The sequence below is a fragment of the Paroedura picta genome, chromosome 13 (assembly GCF_049243985.1).
Source record: "Paroedura picta isolate Pp20150507F chromosome 13, Ppicta_v3.0, whole genome shotgun sequence".
NCBI lineage: Eukaryota > Metazoa > Chordata > Lepidosauria > Squamata > Gekkonidae > Paroedura > Paroedura picta.
This window is the reverse complement of record NC_135381.1, coordinates 21,891,093-21,909,240: the sequence shown is the minus strand read 5'-3', so window position 1 is coordinate 21,909,240 and position 18,148 is coordinate 21,891,093. Positions and strand designations below refer to the sequence as shown.

Below are 18,148 nucleotides of genomic sequence, written 5' to 3'. Positions count from 1 at the left end.
TTTTTTACCGGGGGTTCTCATTTCAGTTCTGCCTCTTGTCCCAACATGAGCAGGTGCCTGCAGGAGGAGCAGCAACAGTGGTGGTGCCCCCTCCCCCACCTAGCTGCTCACCCTGCCGCAACGCCCGTGAGAGGGTCGTTCAACCCCCAAAGGCGTCCAGACCCCCAGGTTGAGAACCAGTGATCTATAGGATGGTCATTAGGAATGAGTTCCAAAATGCAACACCTTTTCCTGGAATATTATCCTATGATAAAGTAGAAGAACAGTTGGCTTACAGTCAGAATGCTTTCCCTCTCTCTGAGAAGTAAGCAAACATTTTTCTGGTCACTCTAAAGATGGACGCTTGACAGAACATCTGGCCAGCAGAACAAGGTATGAAGAGTGGGGAAACAGGATTGAGCAGGACCCACAAAAGTAATACATTTTCCAAGAGCAGTGGTCCCCAACCTGCGGCTCCTTCTTCCCTCCCCCCCCAAAGCGAGAAGCTCGCCAGGCCGTGAGCAAATCGGCCGCCAAAGCAACCAATTAGCTCGCGGCCCGGCAAGCTTCTTACTTCGGGAGGGGAGGGAAGAGAAGCTTGCCGAGCCGCAAGCTAATCGGCCACTTTAGCGGCCAATATGCTGGTGGCCCGGAGGGGCCGGGAGGGGGAGCTGCGGCCGCCGGCATAGCGGCGGTGCAAATGCGCGTGCACGGCAGTCCGCGCATGCACGTTTGTGCTGGGGCTGCCGCCCTCTCCCCCAACTACGCCACAGCGGTCCGCAGCGGGAGAAAGCTTGCGGACCGCTGTCCTAGAGCATGTATAAGTGCTTTTTGACTTTTGGGCAAGTCTTTTGCCCTATGGTTTATTACAAAGTACCTTACTCCCACTATGAAGAGGCACAAATACGCCACACTGGTTGGATGATTTTTTTTCACATAGTCATGGAAGCAAATACTCATTGGAGTGGGGCTCCCATTACTTTATTCTCTTAGCAGTTGAAGGTAATTCATTTTCAACATTCAGCTTCCTGTGCCCTGAGAAACATAAAAAGGGTATTTCCCTCTCACTGCTACAACTTTTCTGCAAAAAGAGAGTTTCCTCTGCAGGCCAAATCCATGACTCATTTCCTTTCTTAACCAACCCTTGCAGTCATCCTGAATTGCTTCCTCTTTGACTTGCTAAATCTTTTCTCTCTCTCTCTCTCTCTCACACACACACACATAGACAGAGGGGTGGAGAGAGAGAGAGCAGTTTGGAGAGAGAAGGGGAGAGAGGCAAATTAACATAGCATCTTTGGTCTCGGTGGGAACTATTCCCACAGTTTTGGTTTCTTTTCTGGAACTGTAGCTGTGCATCTTATCTTGGGCCAAGACGAAACTAGTGGGTACCCATAACATCCAAATCTTGCTTAAGTGCTCAACAAGAGAGAAGCTGCCATTTTGAAAAAGAATTCCGAAAAAAATATTCTTAAAATATTCTGAAAACATTTGGTCACACACCACCTCACTGAAACACTGCACAATACTCTGAAGAGGAAGCTGGCTTCAGACAATCTCCAGTTTTGTCCTACTGGCAAAGAAACCAGACCAAGGTATTGTCTGCAATTCTAACTCTTTTCTATCTGTGTTGATTCAAATGGGTAGCCGTGTTGGTCTGAAGTAGCACAATAAAATCAGAGTCCAGTAGCACCTTTAAGACCAACAAAGATTTATTCAAGGCATGAGCTTTCGAGTGCAAGAACTCTTCCTCAGACTATGAACTTCTTACATGACAGGGAATATATAGCAAAAATCAATTCTGTTCCATCAGTAGACTGTGTCACACAACCAAATACAGCCAATGATAATCCTTTGTCAAAACAGCCAATCAATCCTGTGGAATTCAGTTGTAGTTTACAAAACCACAAGGAGAAACAATTTAAAAAGCCTTTTAACAAGGTTAGAATGAATAAAAAAAGAGACAAAGGCTTTTTAAATTCATGCTAACCTTGTTCAACTCGTGTATCCATATTCCTCACTATATATTTTGTTTGTGATAATGTGACTGTAAGATATGGCATTGTAATGGAATTTTGAGTTTGACTCCCTGGCTTTGGGAAGTGACCAGCAATTCCCTGGGAGGAATGTCCCACAGCTGTATGGAGCAAGCAACATATGAGGAGGTGATAGCCTTTGATCTCTAATAGCAACATTTTGGTTTCTCTTTCAATCAATCCCCAAGAATTCACTGAATTCTTGGGGATTGATTGGCTGTTTTGACAAAGGATTATCATTGGCTGTATTTGGTTGCGACACGCATCTGATTTTTGCTATATATTCCCTGTCATGTAAGTCTGACAAGGCCAGAACTCTGGAATCCCTCCCATTGTTGCCCCCCCCCCCAGGCCCCACGAAGCCCTGGCCTTGCAAAGGTTTTGGAGATGGAGCTTTTCTGACAGCGTTTCATGGCCCATTAAATAAAAGCTGTGGTTTGCTTCTTTTTCTTTTTTGTGTTGATGTGAGGTTGTATTTGTTTTAAAATTTGATATGTACTGCTTTGAGTCCTATGGATTAGGAGACAAGCAGGCTATAAGCATTTAAAATATTCTGCATCTGAAGGCAATTTTTAAAAAAACAAAAAACCTTCACCTAAAATCCTGGGGGGGGGGAACAAATTGGTTTTTACCCATTGCTAGAAACAAGTCCATATCTTGAGGTAGGGCATTGTGGAGTTGGGGTGGCATCACTGAAAAGACCTTGCTCCTACTAGTCCACTCTGTCTCACTTCCAAAAGGGAAGGACTTGCAGGGCCTCAGCTCAAGAGCATCTTGATAACTGCATTACTAAGCCATTTGGTGCCAAGTTATTATAGAACGGAAGAGTCAGTAATAGTCTTACGATGTAGATGGCGCTAGAATGTTGCTTTCCCCGACTCCTTTCCCTAATTTGGTCTTCAGATTCTTTTCATGTCTGTTAACTCATTTTCTTTTTTTTTAATTACTTCAATCAATGCTTTATCATTCTAATTAAGAAATAATTATTTGTTATTTCACAATTTGTTTTGCAAGCAGACAACCAACGTTCCTGTGATCCTGTTCTTCCTGCTGCACGCTATGAGCTGGACTGGATGATCAGAAATCTCTGCATTATGGGCAGTAATCCAGTTAGTGCTGATTTCTGGGGGTGAAAGAGTTGCTGGGATTTAAGTCTAATTAAATGTCCCCTGCTCACTCCCAATCTGTGGTGATCTGCAGAATCCTAACTCTGCACATGTTCAGTCCTTATTTTATATCATACAGTCATGTTGCAAGGCTGATTTCTGAGTACTGAAAAGAAATTAAGTGGCCAAACAATGGTCATTCTTCTATCAATTAACCCCTGCCTCTTAGGGACACATTGGAATGGATGGTGGAGGGCTGAAGGAATAGGCACAGATCAGAATTATTCTACATAGAGAACTTCAAAGACCATGCTCAAGGAACACCAGGAATAATAAATAGGGATTGGAGGAAGAAAGAGAGCATACATTAAAATATATTTACATCAAACATTAGCACATTCTTATTCACGCCTTGCAGAAGATCAAGCTTGGATAAAGGCCTATTAATTGCTTTGATCCAGGGCCAGACAGACATGAAGCAAGATGAATTGCATAGCAAATTGAACATTTCCGAAGAATCTCTGGCATCCTTCTAAAGGAAAAATTCTCCTCTTGCTTTCTGACAGAAGACAGATCAGCCAACATTAGTAAAAGGCCTTCAAGAGGTTATCAGAAGCAAACGATTATCAAGACTAGAAAACATTCAATATAATTCAGTTGATTTCTCATCAGTGTTTTGTGCGTGCATGTGTGTGTGTACACATTGATTCACATGATCAACATCACTACCACTAATAGTAAAATATGTAGTTCATTCCAATCGCAAAAACAGCAGAACCAAGACGCCCTCTGACAGTAGAGATTTCTACCAACATATAAGTGAGGTTTCACTCCATCTTTGTCATGAACACAGATTGTTACATCTGACAATGGTAGTTTGTTTGGGATGTGATGTTTAAGCTAGAATCTGACACACTCAATGGACACTTCTAATGCTTCCCAGCAAAGCATCAATTTGATAAAACAGCAGGGAACCCCCCTGATCCTTGCATCCCTTTTTCAAACTGATGGTCAGCCTGGGAAGCTGAATGTTCTTTTGGGAAAAGTTGGCAGGAAGGGAGAGAGGGGAAGAGCACTTTAACTTCCACTTATTATTTATACCTCCCAAAGGACAACATGAGATGGTCTTACAATCACGCAAACCATAGATTAAAACATAGTGCCTGCAGGCACCATGGTCCCTGCAAATATCTTTTATGGTACCCACTGAGTGTTTTAGAAAGTGGGAGGGGCCAGGTAGGACTAGTGTATTGGTCTCTGGCTTGCCATCTGGGAAGGTGTTGGAGCTCAGACTTTAATTAGGCTGATTACACTCCACGCTTTTGTTTTTTGGCATTTTGCCTTGCTGGCAGCTTCAGGCGTTGGAAGAATGTTGTTACTTTTGGACCCGTAAGTAAAGGTGTCTCCCTTGCTGTCTGCTTTCAGAGATCTTATCAGGCTTCTAATTAACTACTGGGGATTTTATTGGCTGTGCAGATCTTTTTGTTGTTGTTGTTGGTTTGGCAGCAGATGCCACCACAGCACAAAGAGCTACACTGCGATGTGGAAGTTAAATTGAGATAATCGTTTTGTAGATGGCTCCGCCTCTTGCAGCAGCCATTTTGTTGCTGTGCCCACCATGCTGTGTCAGAATTCCAAAGGTGTCTGCAGGCTTGAAAAGGTTGGGAAGCCCTGGACTAAAACTGCCAAGGGGTAAAATGTAATACATTTCTAGACTAGACAATAAACTTGCCATTTTTGTCTGAGTCTTGATATGTCCTTGGCATCCAGTGTACCAAAAAAGGCATCATTTAGAAGCAGGAGTCCAATGAGTTAATGTAGGTGTGCCCAAGAATTCGGGCATGAGTGCGAGGCTGCATAAAAAGAAGCTTGGCATATGGTTTAGTGTGGCCTGCAAACCCAGAAATTCATTCCCAGAGCCCTTTGGGCACACAAAATTAATTGCATAGTTCTTTAAGTCCTGGCTAATATTACCAAGAACTATGAAGTCTAGCAAACAACTAGCAAACAGTGTCAAGGTTGAAATCCCCTCCCTACTCCATGGATTTGGGGGTTGTTATCATTTTAGTAATTTGGCAGCTAACGACATTCACGACACCTTCAACGTGTGGACTACTAGAATTCTTCTCCTTGCTAGGAGGCACAAACCAAGTCAGAAGCAAGCCCTGCAGCTGTTATTCTGATGCATGCTTTGGGGTGGGAGGTGGAAGTGGGGAGGCTAGAAGAGAATGACGCCTCATTACCACTGTCATTGCTGCTCAGATCCTTGCATATGGTGTCTTGGAAGAAGGCACAAAGGGATCTATTTGTCAGTCAAAAACAGAATCATTCTATGAGGCAGGCTGACAAAGGCTCTTCTTTTCAGCAGGCAAACAAGACAAACACTGGCGTCTTTTAGCAATGGGCCATCTTTGTGTGCCGGAATACAGCAGAGCCACAGTCCTGCCGTGCAAACCACTGGGAGCATTTCCTACCAAGTCCCTGCTGGCTTTGCATCCTTCAGTCCCCTTCAGCTGCTGCTTGGCAGTTTTTGGGGAAGAAGCTTTTGTACACCCAAGCTCATGTTGTCACATGCATTTGGTCACTGGCTAAGTAGGTAAGGTTGCATCAGGCCCAAAGAAAAAATGTCCAGTTCATTACACTGAGACTTAATGGAATGTCATTTACTCCATGCCCCGAAAGTTTTGACTGTCCACTTCCACAGACTAAGCCTCTATTTAAGGGACAGGGAATGGTGGCAATCCTAGAACTGGGCTGTCATCCATGAAAGTGTCTGCTACAATTAATCTGTTAAACTTTAGGGTGCCAAAAGACTCCTGTTTGGGCTGCAACTATGGTTTCCTGGAGGGACATGGAGGGGAGGGAGAGTAGGGTGTTTACTGTGGGGGGAAGTGATCTTTGTTGCCATGTGATAACATCACTTCTGGGTCACACTGAGGCAATGCCTGAGCACTTCCCCCCAAATTCTATGTTGTTTCTGAGTGACTGCTAGAGCATTACGCCATGGCAATTCTAGGTCATCATGCACCTTTGAAGACCGCGGCCCCCACTCCCAATTTTACCTGCCTGCTTCAGCTCAACAAGCAGATAAACTTCAGTGGGCATCAGTAACAATTAATAGGAGTTTGTCTGCCCTTCGTGGACACCAGGTAATCCTAGCTGCAACAGACTGTTCCTTACTACAACCTTTCACTTATTATTTTCTTGAAACTCTTTCCACACTGCTATATCTTCTAAATACTTCTTGAGCATTGCAGATATACAGGTTCTAAGGTGCATGTGCAGAGTGACCAGACCAGTGTGGGAAACAGTATGCATGCTTGTAATTAATCCACATCCTGTTAACATATGTCCCTGCATTCTGCACCTATTTCCTTTTTTGAACTTTCTCCTCCAAATGGCAAAGTTTAACTTTGCAAACTAATTAGAAAAATTGGATGGCTGATTCCCCCCCCCCTTTTGAGCTGTTGATTGATTTTTGCTGATTGGTTGGTGTACAGCAGGACACAATCAAGCCAGAACTGAAATGGAAGAACAGTACCTCAAAGGGGCTGCTCCTGTCACATATCAACCAATCAGCAGGAACCTGAGCATGTCAATGCTGAAGGTGCAGCTGCAGTGCATGGGGAGGGAAAAAACCGAAATAGGCAGGCGATCTACACCCAGAAAAGAGTGGCCGGAGCTCACATTTCTCTGATGAAGCTGAGAAAATCCACTCTTGGATATGCTGGGAAATAAGTCAGACTCCAGAGTCAATCCTGCCTTAAGTTCCCTTAATTCTGGTCACTTTACCTTTGTGCCATCTGCCTGCCTGCTTCTTCCCTATGTGAGAGGCCATGCTGCCTGGGTATCACCTCCCCCCAAGCCCTCCCATCTGACCCACATGGCACGGGGTACACAGTGATGGGCCTACAATAGCTCTTGGGATGGTGGCAGACCTAACTCCAGCTCCTGCCTTGCTGCAACAGGCACTGCGAGGGGGGGGGGGGTCCTTCCTGCCTATTTTTAAAGTTGCTTTAACTACTATTAAAGCCATTAAGTCCACCTTCCAGAGCAGCCATTTTCTCTAGGGGAACTAATCTCTGTTGCCTGGAGATCAGTTGTAATAGTGGGAAATGTCCAGCCCCATCAGCCCCCTGTTTCCATGGCAGAGTGGCATTTCAAATCTGGGTGTCCATGCTCCTAATCCAATACTGTAACCAGCACAAGACATTGATCCTAGTTGGATCCAACCAGGGCAAAGACTTTGGGGTCTATTTGCCCAGCCTGATCTTCTAATCTCACGTTTGTAAACTTTTCTTTTACTTTCATCCTCAGAACAATAAACCTATAAAGTGGATTATGGTAGGCCAGGGGTGGTCAAACTGTGGCCCTCCAGATGTCCATGGACTACAATTCCCATGAGCCCCTACCAGCTGGCAGGGGCTCATGGGAATTGTAGTCTATGGACATCTGGAGGGCCACAGTTTGACTACCTCTGGGGTAGGCTGTGTATGGTCGCCTATGTCTTTCTCACACAAGAACCCCAATGCGAATTAAGATGACACAAGGAAACTATGAAGGAGGCTCCAGTCTAGTGTTGTGCTTGGGAGCTGAACGATGTGGTTTATACCAGACCAAATACAAGGGAGAGTTGGGCTACGAGACGCCACTTTCAGCCAACTTGGCACATGCCCAGTTTGCCGACTTGAGGCAGCACAGATCTGAAGAACCGGTTGGAGTGGGCGGGACCTGAGGCAACGCATTTGCCGCGCCCCGAGGGAGGGGAGAGAAAGAGGAAATCGCGCGCTTCCAAGAAGGGCGTGCGCGAGCTAGAGGGGAAGGCGCGTCTCCGCTCAGTCTCCCTCGCCTCCCTGTTCCTTGAGGCGGCGCTGCAGGCTGCGCGTGCGCAACTCTCTGCGAGACCGCTGAGAGAGGGCGAGGAGACGCAGCGACGACCGGCAGTTGCGAGCATGCGCAACACGGCGCGACTCGTCCGCCCGTGTTCTGTCGGCCTCCCTTTTCCTCGAGGCGGCGCTGTACAGAGGAAGGGGGGGGAGGAGAGAGAGCGCGCGCGAGAGAGGCTCAGCCAATACAGAGCATGCGCAATAAGTCTCGACCAGTCAGGTGTTCTCTCCCGCTCGGTGCGGTATTTCTTGGCCGCCAGCTGTGAGTGGGGCGATTTCGGCGGCGGGAGGGGAGTGACGGCGTGAGGGGAGGGAGGCTTCCTCTTCCTCCCCCCCCCCCGTCAGGCGGCCGAAGATGGCGGAGACCGGCAGTGCCTCGACTCCGTCCCTGAAGGGGCTGCGGGAACAGATGGGTGAGAGACCGAGAAGGGGCGGGAGAGAAACGGACCTCTGGGCTGGGCACTTCCCTGTCACGTCTCCCGGCCTCTCGGGGCAAGGGCACGGCACCCCCGACACACACACACACAAACACACACGCCATTCTCTGGAGTTAAAGTTTTTATTCCCTCCTTCTTATCCGCCCCCCTTTTTTTGCCTAAAGTTCTTCCCTGTTAAAGCACTCCACCTCATCCGTCCACTTTTCCGGTTATATTAATTTGGGTTCCCCACTTTTCCCTTCTGCGTCCAGTTCTTGTCGTGAGTGGATTCCCCAGTCTGGTTTTATCCTAATCCGCTGTTTATACTCAATTTTGGTGCCCTTTCCATAATACCTCCTTCCCCCCCCCCGCCACCCCCGCGCCGCAAAAAAGAAAGAAAGAAAGAAAGAAAACGGCTTGCTTCCGACATTTCCCTTTTGTGATTTCCTTATTTAAATTGTGGTTTGCCTTTTTTTTTTCCTGCCCAGTTTTCTTATGATTCCTGCCTCAGGTTCATCCACGTTGTCAGCATTTTTGTATGTCCCTATTATTTCATCCCTCCTTCCCCCCCCACCCCGTTCTTGATTCATGTACCCCTTCACTTTCCTTTCCCAAATCTTCCTTGCTTGCAATGTTTTCTTTCATTTGAAATGAGTATTTTGCATAAAAAACTCTTTTTCATCTTGAACAAAAGTAACTAGGCCCAGTTTATAAGTGCATTTTTCTTGTCTCTCCATGGATTTTGAGACTGGCTTGACAATTTCAGTTTCTGTGTGTGTATGTAATGTCAAGGCTGGGTTTCCTGCTGGTTTCCCTCTCTGCTGCAGTTAGAGTGGGACGCTAAATGACAGTACCACACACCTGCCCCCCCCCCCCTTAATCTGCAGATCACAAGTCTGTGCTTCCAACCTCTAAGGTCTGGTTTCCTTAGAAAAACAGCTTTGTGCTGGGGCTTAGTTACTAATAGTGCTTCCAGTTTTTATGCCAATGTGGACCCCCTGTTATGGTTTCCTGACAGGCTGTCCACTGACTTGCTGGTGTTTCATTGACTTGCTTTCTTCATTTGATATTTAAAATTACATTGCATGAGAAGAACTCAGCTATTTTAGTTAAGGAAAAGTAATACCTATCTAAATCTACTTTCTGATCAGGTTATTGATGATACTTTGGTAGTTTCTTGACAAAGCAAACAGAATGAGCTTAGGACAGGAGAAGGGTTTGGTGTGCAGTTCAAATTTAACTTTCCTCCAAGCCTGTCACTGAAGCCAAGTTCTTCTCTTTAAACATAGCATTACAAGTGAATATTGAAATATTCTTCCTGTCCTGTATGAAATTAAAGGCTCCATTTTATTCATGATCCCTGAATTGTTCATATAGTTAGAATAATAAATGACTTTTCAGAACTACAATTTTGTTATACCACTCAACCACAATAGCTTGACCAGATTGTTGCCTCGTGGCAAGGGAACATAGATAGATCCATGTTTCCTTTTTTGCCCCAGGCAGCAACAGGACCCCAGTTGGGGCAGGCCCGTGTGGCAGGGGAAGAGTTGGGCCATCTAGGCCCAGCTCCTCCCCCAACTACGGCATCCTGGAAAGACAAAAAATATCGGGTATTGCTACAGCAGCCCTAATGGAGAGGAAGCATCCCCCGCCCCACACAGCGGGACCTTTCCATCCTAGCTGCCTTGACCAGAGGCAGAAATCCAGGGCGGACAGGGTGTGCCACTGAAACTGGTCCCCCATGGAGATACAGGAAGCAGAAGGACAAACTGCCCCATCACAACCCTCCGGCGGCAACCCAGTGCAGCACCACTGGTGCAGTTAACACCTGGTTGTACTTTCTGCTTCAAGCCTTTTTCCTTGATAGCCAGCTGTTGTAGGAGGCTAGGAGCAGGAAACACAGGCCATCTTTTTTTTGCTCCACCGCTGGTTCCTGTGACAGCTGATAAAGGGGCTTTGAACAGAAAGCACATAGAATTACTTTTTTGGTGTTTATGTTGCAGTGGCTGTGAAAGATCAGACATCACTTCTCTGCTATGGGCCCCCTTCTCTTTTGAAAGGAGAGCCCAAATGGACTTGGAACAGTACTGCGGGGGGAGATAGAGTTCCTGCATCCTCTCCCAAGCAGCTTTCTCAAGTGCAAGCACAGCAAGGAGTTATTTCACCAACTTTTCTGCTCCATGTGCACAGATACTCCATGTAGAGCAGAAAAACCAATGATGTCTTGCCACATGGTTTTTGTTCAAGAAAGACTCCGTGGATGTGAGGCAGATGCCATTCCTTTCCCCTCAACAACATTCTGAACCCATTCAGGCTCCTTTTTATACAGAGACCGTTTCCCACAGCTGCTGTGTGGTTGCAGACAACACTTTAATGTGTTTGTTATGTTGTTGCATTTTCTATTGTGGGTGAGTTTCATGACAATGAGGCGATTTGAGCCTGCGGCTCCTAGGTCCAGCACTCTCACAACAGTGAATTTGTTCGTGAATTTGTTCGATTGTTAGATTACGACCAATAAGACCTAAGTTCAAATCTCTTAGCCATGAAACCCTGGGGTCTGACATTCCAAATCAGATCAGCACATTAGCTAGTCTCTCTCAGGTGTGTGGCATATTTACAGGTAAAACTTTGCATGACCGAAAATAATTTGCTGTTTTAATAGAAATTATTGTAGTGGTCTGCATTAAATGTCTTGAATATGAGTTACTGTAATCAGTGAATTGATTTAAAGCAATGTAGTCCACTAAAGAGTAATGATGGTGGTATTAGAATATATTTATTACAATTGCCATTTTTAAAGGGATCAGGTATAACTGCTTCCAACTAACCAGGTCTGGCCATTTTTGACTTAGCAATTTTTGAGAGAGCCAGCTTGGTGTAGTGATTAGGAGCTCTGAGTCAGATAGATTAAATTGTTATAAATCAGAGAATTCTGCAAGGTTACATCTCTCAAGAACCCTAATTTCCTAATGGGGCAGAGTGGGAAATGCTGTCTTGGCTTTTGATTTATGAAAAAAGGTATGGTAAGACAACAACTATATTTAGACACATAAGGGGGTCTTATTGCTGTGATTCCAGAAATTGTGTGTAGGCTGCTGTAAAAGATGGTTACTTGTGCATTCAATTTCTTGTTTGAGTAATACAGAAAATGTTGCCTGTCTCTAGGTAGTACAACCATCTGTTTCTATTCCATAATTTTTGTGTTTAATTCACATTAATCTGGCTAAATTTATTATTGCCAACTCTTTACAAATCCATTACATTATCTTCCAAATGTGAAGGGCTCTGTTGTAAAGAAAAGTATTTTGTCCACCAAATTTTCTTTGGCACAACTGAAGTAATTTATTGCTGTGAATTATGTACACTGGTTCAATTGGAATGCTTCGAACTAATGCTGGATCTTCCTACAGCAAGTAAATACCAGGAGTATGTAGCAGTAGACTGCTCTTAGAAAACTGAATATGAAAACTGAAAAGTGAACCACCATGGTCATCTTCCCTGTCCCTCTTTTGGATACCTCCACCTTCTGAGATCAGTTGGGTAGCAATGCGAGAGAGAGAGCTCTCCAAAACTCTTGAAATCTTGCCCAAGGGCGACTTGTCTGTCCCTTTCTGTTTCCGTCTTCTGCCAGTGAATGAAGAATTTTTATTGTTTTGTCTGTCATTCCTTCAGTGATCATCTCCTTCTAGCCCGTTAGTGTCTTGGTGGCCCTGATGGGGGCTGAAAGGCAGGATAAAAAATTTGTAAATAAAAAAATAATTCATTAGGCCTCCTGATGCGCGATTGAAATGCAGTAGCCATGATTTTTCCACTTCCACATAATAGAGGCATTGTTTTCTCTTTAGAGAAGGGTTGCTAGTTGTGATTTAAGAGTTTGACTGGAATCTGTTGTGATTTGCTGTACTATGTCCTATTGTTAAAGGATGGTGGTGATGGACTGTGAGGTATTCAACAATGGTATGCCTGCAAACTTGAATATTAAACAATACATAAAAGAGAACATCTTTTACTGGAAGGGAGGAAACTTTCCTCACATGATAGAGGAGGGAGGAAGAGGAAAAAAAAGAAGCTAGTCCGCTTCCCTGTGTTGAGGGTAGGGAAGGAGAATATCTGTTTTAATGTAGAATTGTTTACATGCATAACATAAAGCATACCAAGTCTTATGGTTTCCATGCATGCCATTGTCTTTTTTCCCCCAAAGTGTGTTTTCTTGACAGAGCGAAACAAAAGTGAGTGAAGGGAACAATTCTAAACCAACCTAATTTGTAGTAATCCTTTGTTACTGAGGATTGATAGATAATGTATGCCAGGTATAGAATTGTCTATAGAGTTTTGCCATGTTGCTGCAAATCCCTTCCATGCCATAATGAGGAGCAGCACTTGTGAGCGGAGGTGTCTAGAATAACCACACTTCATAGCACTGGAGGAGGTAGAGGGATGGGTTTGTTGTGTGTATACATGGGGTTAAGGAAGCCAGTTCAAGGGTTGATGCCATACATTACTCTGAATGATAATGTTGAATTACTGTCCATATATTGCACTTTGGCAGTTGAGTTTCCCATGCTTATGCAATGTGCATTTAAAATCCATTACAGAGGTTGAGCATCCTTTCCAAAGAAATAAGTAGCATAGTATCTGCTGGGTTATTCACAGGGTGCTTAAACTAGAAGCAATGAAAGTGCTGCCTGGCCCAGTCATGAGTCATGTATAAATTCCAGCCATCAGATGGACATCCTTCTACTGGCCTTGTCTTGTCTGCCTGCCTGTCTATCTGTCTGTCTCTTTTATTTTCTCTCTCTCAAGATTGTAGGCTTGAGGACTATAGGCCTGTTTATATTAGTGTAAGTTCTGGGAGTTACAGCTAGGAAAGCAGGATGTAGATTTGACAGATTTTTAACAAACACATGCCCAAATTATTTATTTTATTTATTTATTACATTTATATACTGCCCTCCCCTAAGGCTCAGAGCAGTTCACATATAATGTAAACAGAACAATACACCAAAGTCAGCAATTATAATGAAGGAAGGAAGCAGTAATAATAATAATAAACAGAGAAAATAACATAACATAGTAAACAATCTATGTCATGGCACAGACTCCTTTGGACTGGGATCTGTCATCTGCTTAATGTTGCTTTATAAAGCAATATATTGCATCATAACTTATATCTTACACTGTCTTGGAGATGCTTGTGGTTCTGGGCCTCCTGTTGGATAAAGGACCTCCTCCTCACATATGAGCTTACCTGTATACTCAAGTCATCTTGGGAGGCCCTACTTTGGTTTCCTCCACCATCTGAAGCTAGACAGGTGGCAACCCAAGAGAATGCCTTCTTGGTTATGGCAGTACAACTTTGAAACTCCCTTTCCCTCCCTCTTTCTCCTATTTGTGTCACTAGCAAGTGAAGGCTGCTTTATTTTGTCTGGCATACCTTCAATAATGGTTACTGGTCTACTGTTTGTAATTTCTGAAATGTTACATTCACCACTTTGTGGATTCTGAGTTGGTGAAAAGGTGGCATAAAAATGTTTTAAATAAATTGGGAAATACTGATGGCCATAGAAAAAGTATTCCAGATTCTACATAGAAGCTTTGTTTGGTAATGTGATGCTGTCACATTGACCCATTATGCATGGCAGCAGCCACACCCATTATGCATGGCAGCAGCCATACTGGGCTGCTGCCCGGCATTGCGCAAAGCTGACAGAGGTATGCAGGGTCCCTCTTGGGGCACTGTAGGTTGAGGGAAGGGTCGGGCCGAAAGGCCCGGCTCTTCCGCTTTTGCACCGGGGCTGGCATGACCCAGCCCCCGCTGGTACCCGTGGCATGTCAAGATACCGCTGTCCTTTATTTGCTTTACACTTAATTTATGGTCCCCCTCTAGAGAAAGTAAAACAAAAATTGAAGGAAGTTCACATCTGTTTGCTGGTAGCATAGTTAAAACAATAGAACTGTGATTTCTCCCCCAGAGGCGGAAAACATCTTGGGTGTTTTAATTTCTCCTTACAGGGAGGCAGGCTCACTTTTTTCCTTTTCCGCTTCCTGTGTGGGCTTCTCTGTCCCAGTTCTTTCCTGCCTCTGTCCATCCTGCCTGTATGGTGTTCAGTTTAAAGCTGTCTATGAAGCCAGTAATTTGGGAGTGATTCTGGATTTCTTCTTTACTATGGAGGCACAGATCATGAGATTGTTGTGACTGGCAATTTTCCATCTATGCCAAACCAAACTACTAGCGCCCTACCTGGCCCCGGAGCACCTAGACACTGTGATCCCTGCAATGGTCACCTCTAGGCTGTAACTTGTTCTATGCGGGCCTACCCTTATCTCTGGCCCAGAATGCAGCTGCCTGGGTCCTCACAGGGCCCATATCAGTCCATCCTTCAACAGCTACACTGGCTTCCAATTAAATTCCAGATCAGGTTTAAGGTGCTAGTTCTTATCTTCAAGGTGATCTATGGTCCGGGCACAGTGTATCTACGTCCTCTGAAGAGCCTTGTGCTCTGCTAGTTCCAACAAGCTAGTAGTCCCTGTCCCCAAAGAAGGATGTCTGGCCTCAACCACTTGGTTGAATGAGCTCCTGGGGGAGATCAGGGCCCTGTCGGAGCTGTCCCAGTTTTGCAAGGCCTGCAAAACGAAGCTTGTCCACTAAGCATTTTGTTGGGGCAAGTGATCTTATCATACGGGCCTCCCTGGACATCCTCCATGGATAGTGTCCTCTGATAGGCTATATCAGATGCAGCTGGTGATGCTAAGATGTTATGATTTTTAATACTGTGACTTTCTGTTGTTTCACAGTTTTTAATATTTATGTTTTATGTATGGAAGTGAATATTCATTGTACACTGCCCAGAGCCACGAGGTAAGGGCAGTATATAAATTAAATAAATAATAACAGCAGCAGCGACTTCTCTGCCACGTTCACCTCCCATTCTGGTTATGAAAAAAAGAGACGAGGCAGCATGGAGTCACAGCAGATAACCCACACCCCTGGTCATCCCAAATCAATTCAAGTAAACAAGTATGAAGGCAATTGCAAAAGCGGGAGAAGAGAGTTCTAGTTAAATGAAGTTTGTGTTGAATTTTAGAAATTGTGGTAAGATGCATGAGGAGTCACACTAGGATCAGGCACTAACAAGTCTTCCATAAAGTATGTAATGTTGAAATTGTTTTATTTTAGTTGTAACTATGTTTGAAATATTATTTACAGTTGCTGCAGCCCAAGCATTAGCTGAAGAAAGAAGAAACCAAAGTGTTCTTAGTCCTGTTCCAATCCCATCCTCATCCTCAATAACTATAAAAACTGCAACCAAACCAGGTAAAATCTGTGCTTGTGATATTGCTGGGTACTATTAATGTGATCTTTTTGAGTAGTTCTTTTGCACCTGTTTTGTCTTAAATTCTTTCATTACTCGTCTTGTAGAATAGAGAGAGAACACAAAGCAAATTTCTCTGCCTTAGAAATGATTGCTTGTATTGGTATATTTGGTATATTGGTATATTGTATTGGTATATTTTGATGTTAAACAAAGTTTGGCATATTATTTATGGGCAGCCCAGTGTAGATACTATGAGCCAGTTCAGATGTAATGGCAAACCCGGCAGTACATGAAAGTGCATGCCCTTTCTCCTCAATCATAGTGATTTCTTCCTGGTCACAAGTTTGTTTGTTGATGAATATTAGTTTGGTGTAATGACAAAGATCCAAGAAATCAAAGGGAAATGTAAAGCATGGTTAGTCATGCTGAAAGATCAAAGTGGAACTGTTAGCTGAATAGGACAAAATAAAGAAAAGATGGGAACAATACGCTTGAAGGACTATACAGAAGAGATTAAAGGTCTTGTGACTGAGCAGGAAAGGGGTGGGCCAGGAAGTGCATTTACCCGACTTGGCTGGGGTGTAGCTCAATATCTTGCCCTCAGCAGGGAATCTGGGGGTGATGCTGGATGCCTCCCTTTCTTTGGAGGCCCAAGAAATAAGCTTGTACTTCATAGATTATATATAGATAGCTGTTCCCATGTTATAATAAATTTTTGCAAGTGTGTACAGACCATAGTTTTTGGAAAGCGTTTGTGGAAATTGATTTCTGGGAATTAATGATGGTTTCTCTGAAAATCTCAGGTTTGTAAAAGATTGATTTTTTCATCCTTTACAGTGATTGATGGCTCCATCTTGAGGTCAGAAGAGAGGCAAAGACTAGCCAGGGAGCGTAGAGAAGAACAAGAGAAGCAGCATGGTATGATTAATAGAATATAATATAAAGAAACACTAATTTTTAAATATAAAGAAACACTAATGGTTGTGGTGCAAGGCAAAGCCAGTTTTGTGCCCTGTTATGTGTATGTGCAGGAGCAGTCTGACAACAGTTAAATGCCGACTATAAAGTAAAAAGATGTTTCTGATTATTACCTATTGGAAAATCTTAATAACTTGGAGGAAGTATGGTAGTAAAGGCTCTAAAAACTTTCATCACATTTGAAGACATTGATAGTCAGTGGTGCAGGAGCCATCTGTGGCTCTGCGACAGGCCATCTGTGGCTTTTCTGAGAACTCCTCAGTGTGACATCGACCCATGTTCCAGGAAAGTGGGCTGAGCCATTGTCTAGTGAGGCTTGTGATTAGTAAGTGGTTCACAGCTTGAAATGGCCGCTGCCACCTGAGAAACTAGAGGGTCAATAAGCTAAGATCCCCTCTGAGATGTTGGCCTAGTGCCAAGGATTAGAAGGGACTGTCCTGTTCTATAATTCCCCTCCCCCCAGTACTTATTTGCTGTGCACTGTCATCCAAGCAACTGGGTAGCTCCTAGGGGGAGAGTAAGCTTCCCACAGAGGGATGGTGGTGCGTTTGCTCCCCTTTCTCCATGGCTAGCTTACTGTCCTATGTACTCCCTTAAAAGGTGCACAAATTCAACAGTAGTCGGGGGAGATAACCCTATATGTCCAGAGGTACTGTGTTATTTAAAAGGTTGTAGTTCCATTGTTAACATGTTACATTTTGTATGTGCTTGGATGATACATGGGACACATAGTAGTTGTGTGACTCTTTGGGTTGATAATTGTAAATATGACTATGAGATATGAGATGTAGAGTACCAGTGCTTTAGGGAAGGGGTAGCGTTCACTGGCAGGGGCTCATGGGAATTGTAGTTCATGAACATCTGGAGGACCACAGGTTGACTACCCTTGCTTTAGGGTATTTGTTGTACCTGTAACATATCTTTGTATACGACAGCATACATAAGGAGTTGGATAGAAGCAAGCCTGCTAACCCTGCCACCTCTAACATGCATTCCTCCAGATATAGGAGGAGGAGGAGCCTAGCATGCTCATTTGTGATTGGCGGTCTTCATAGATATGTTGTGTGCATGGTTCTTCTGTATTCATCGTAGCCAGCAAAATTGAATGTAGGAGGATCTTTGAACAGCTGTAAGGTCATGAAGCATTCTGTCTGGGGCTGGCATGTGCAGTCTTTCAGAGTTCAGCATTTTATAATCTCAAAGATGCCATTGTGAAATTATCTGCAAATGAACCATTTTCAGTGGGCAGCACAGATCAAAAAAGCATTTGGTTACTTTTAAGTAGAAAAAAGTGTTAAGCTCTTTTTGAGCGTTTGAATTTCAGGTTTGTGGTTTTTCCCTCAAAGCTCTCCCTCTGATTACATGGCAAGCAGTAAGGAAGGTGGTCCTAGTTCAGCATAAAGCTGAACATGAAGCAAGCAGACATCTGTT

The 18,148-nt window shown here is 44.1% G+C and overlaps 1 protein-coding gene across 11 annotated transcripts in view; it reads left to right on the top strand.

Moving 5' to 3' along the window:
• The first annotated feature begins 8,070 nt into the window (after positions 1-8,070).
• Positions 8,071-18,148, top strand: part of MAP7D3 (MAP7 domain containing 3) — a 46,187-nt gene continuing 36,109 nt past the window's right edge. For 3 of the 11 annotated variants that reach the window (XM_077309036.1, XM_077309032.1, XM_077309030.1), the window contains exons 1-3: positions 8,135-8,417; positions 15,631-15,738; positions 16,577-16,657. In XM_077309036.1, coding sequence (XP_077165151.1) covers positions 8,360-8,417; positions 15,631-15,738; positions 16,577-16,657 — 247 coding nt within the window. In that variant the 5' untranslated portion in view covers positions 8,135-8,359. Of the gene's footprint in view, positions 8,418-15,630; positions 15,739-16,576; positions 16,658-18,148 lie in introns of all 11 variants that reach the window. The other 8 variants (XM_077309039.1, XM_077309037.1, XM_077309033.1 and 5 more) reach the window with 5 other exon arrangements.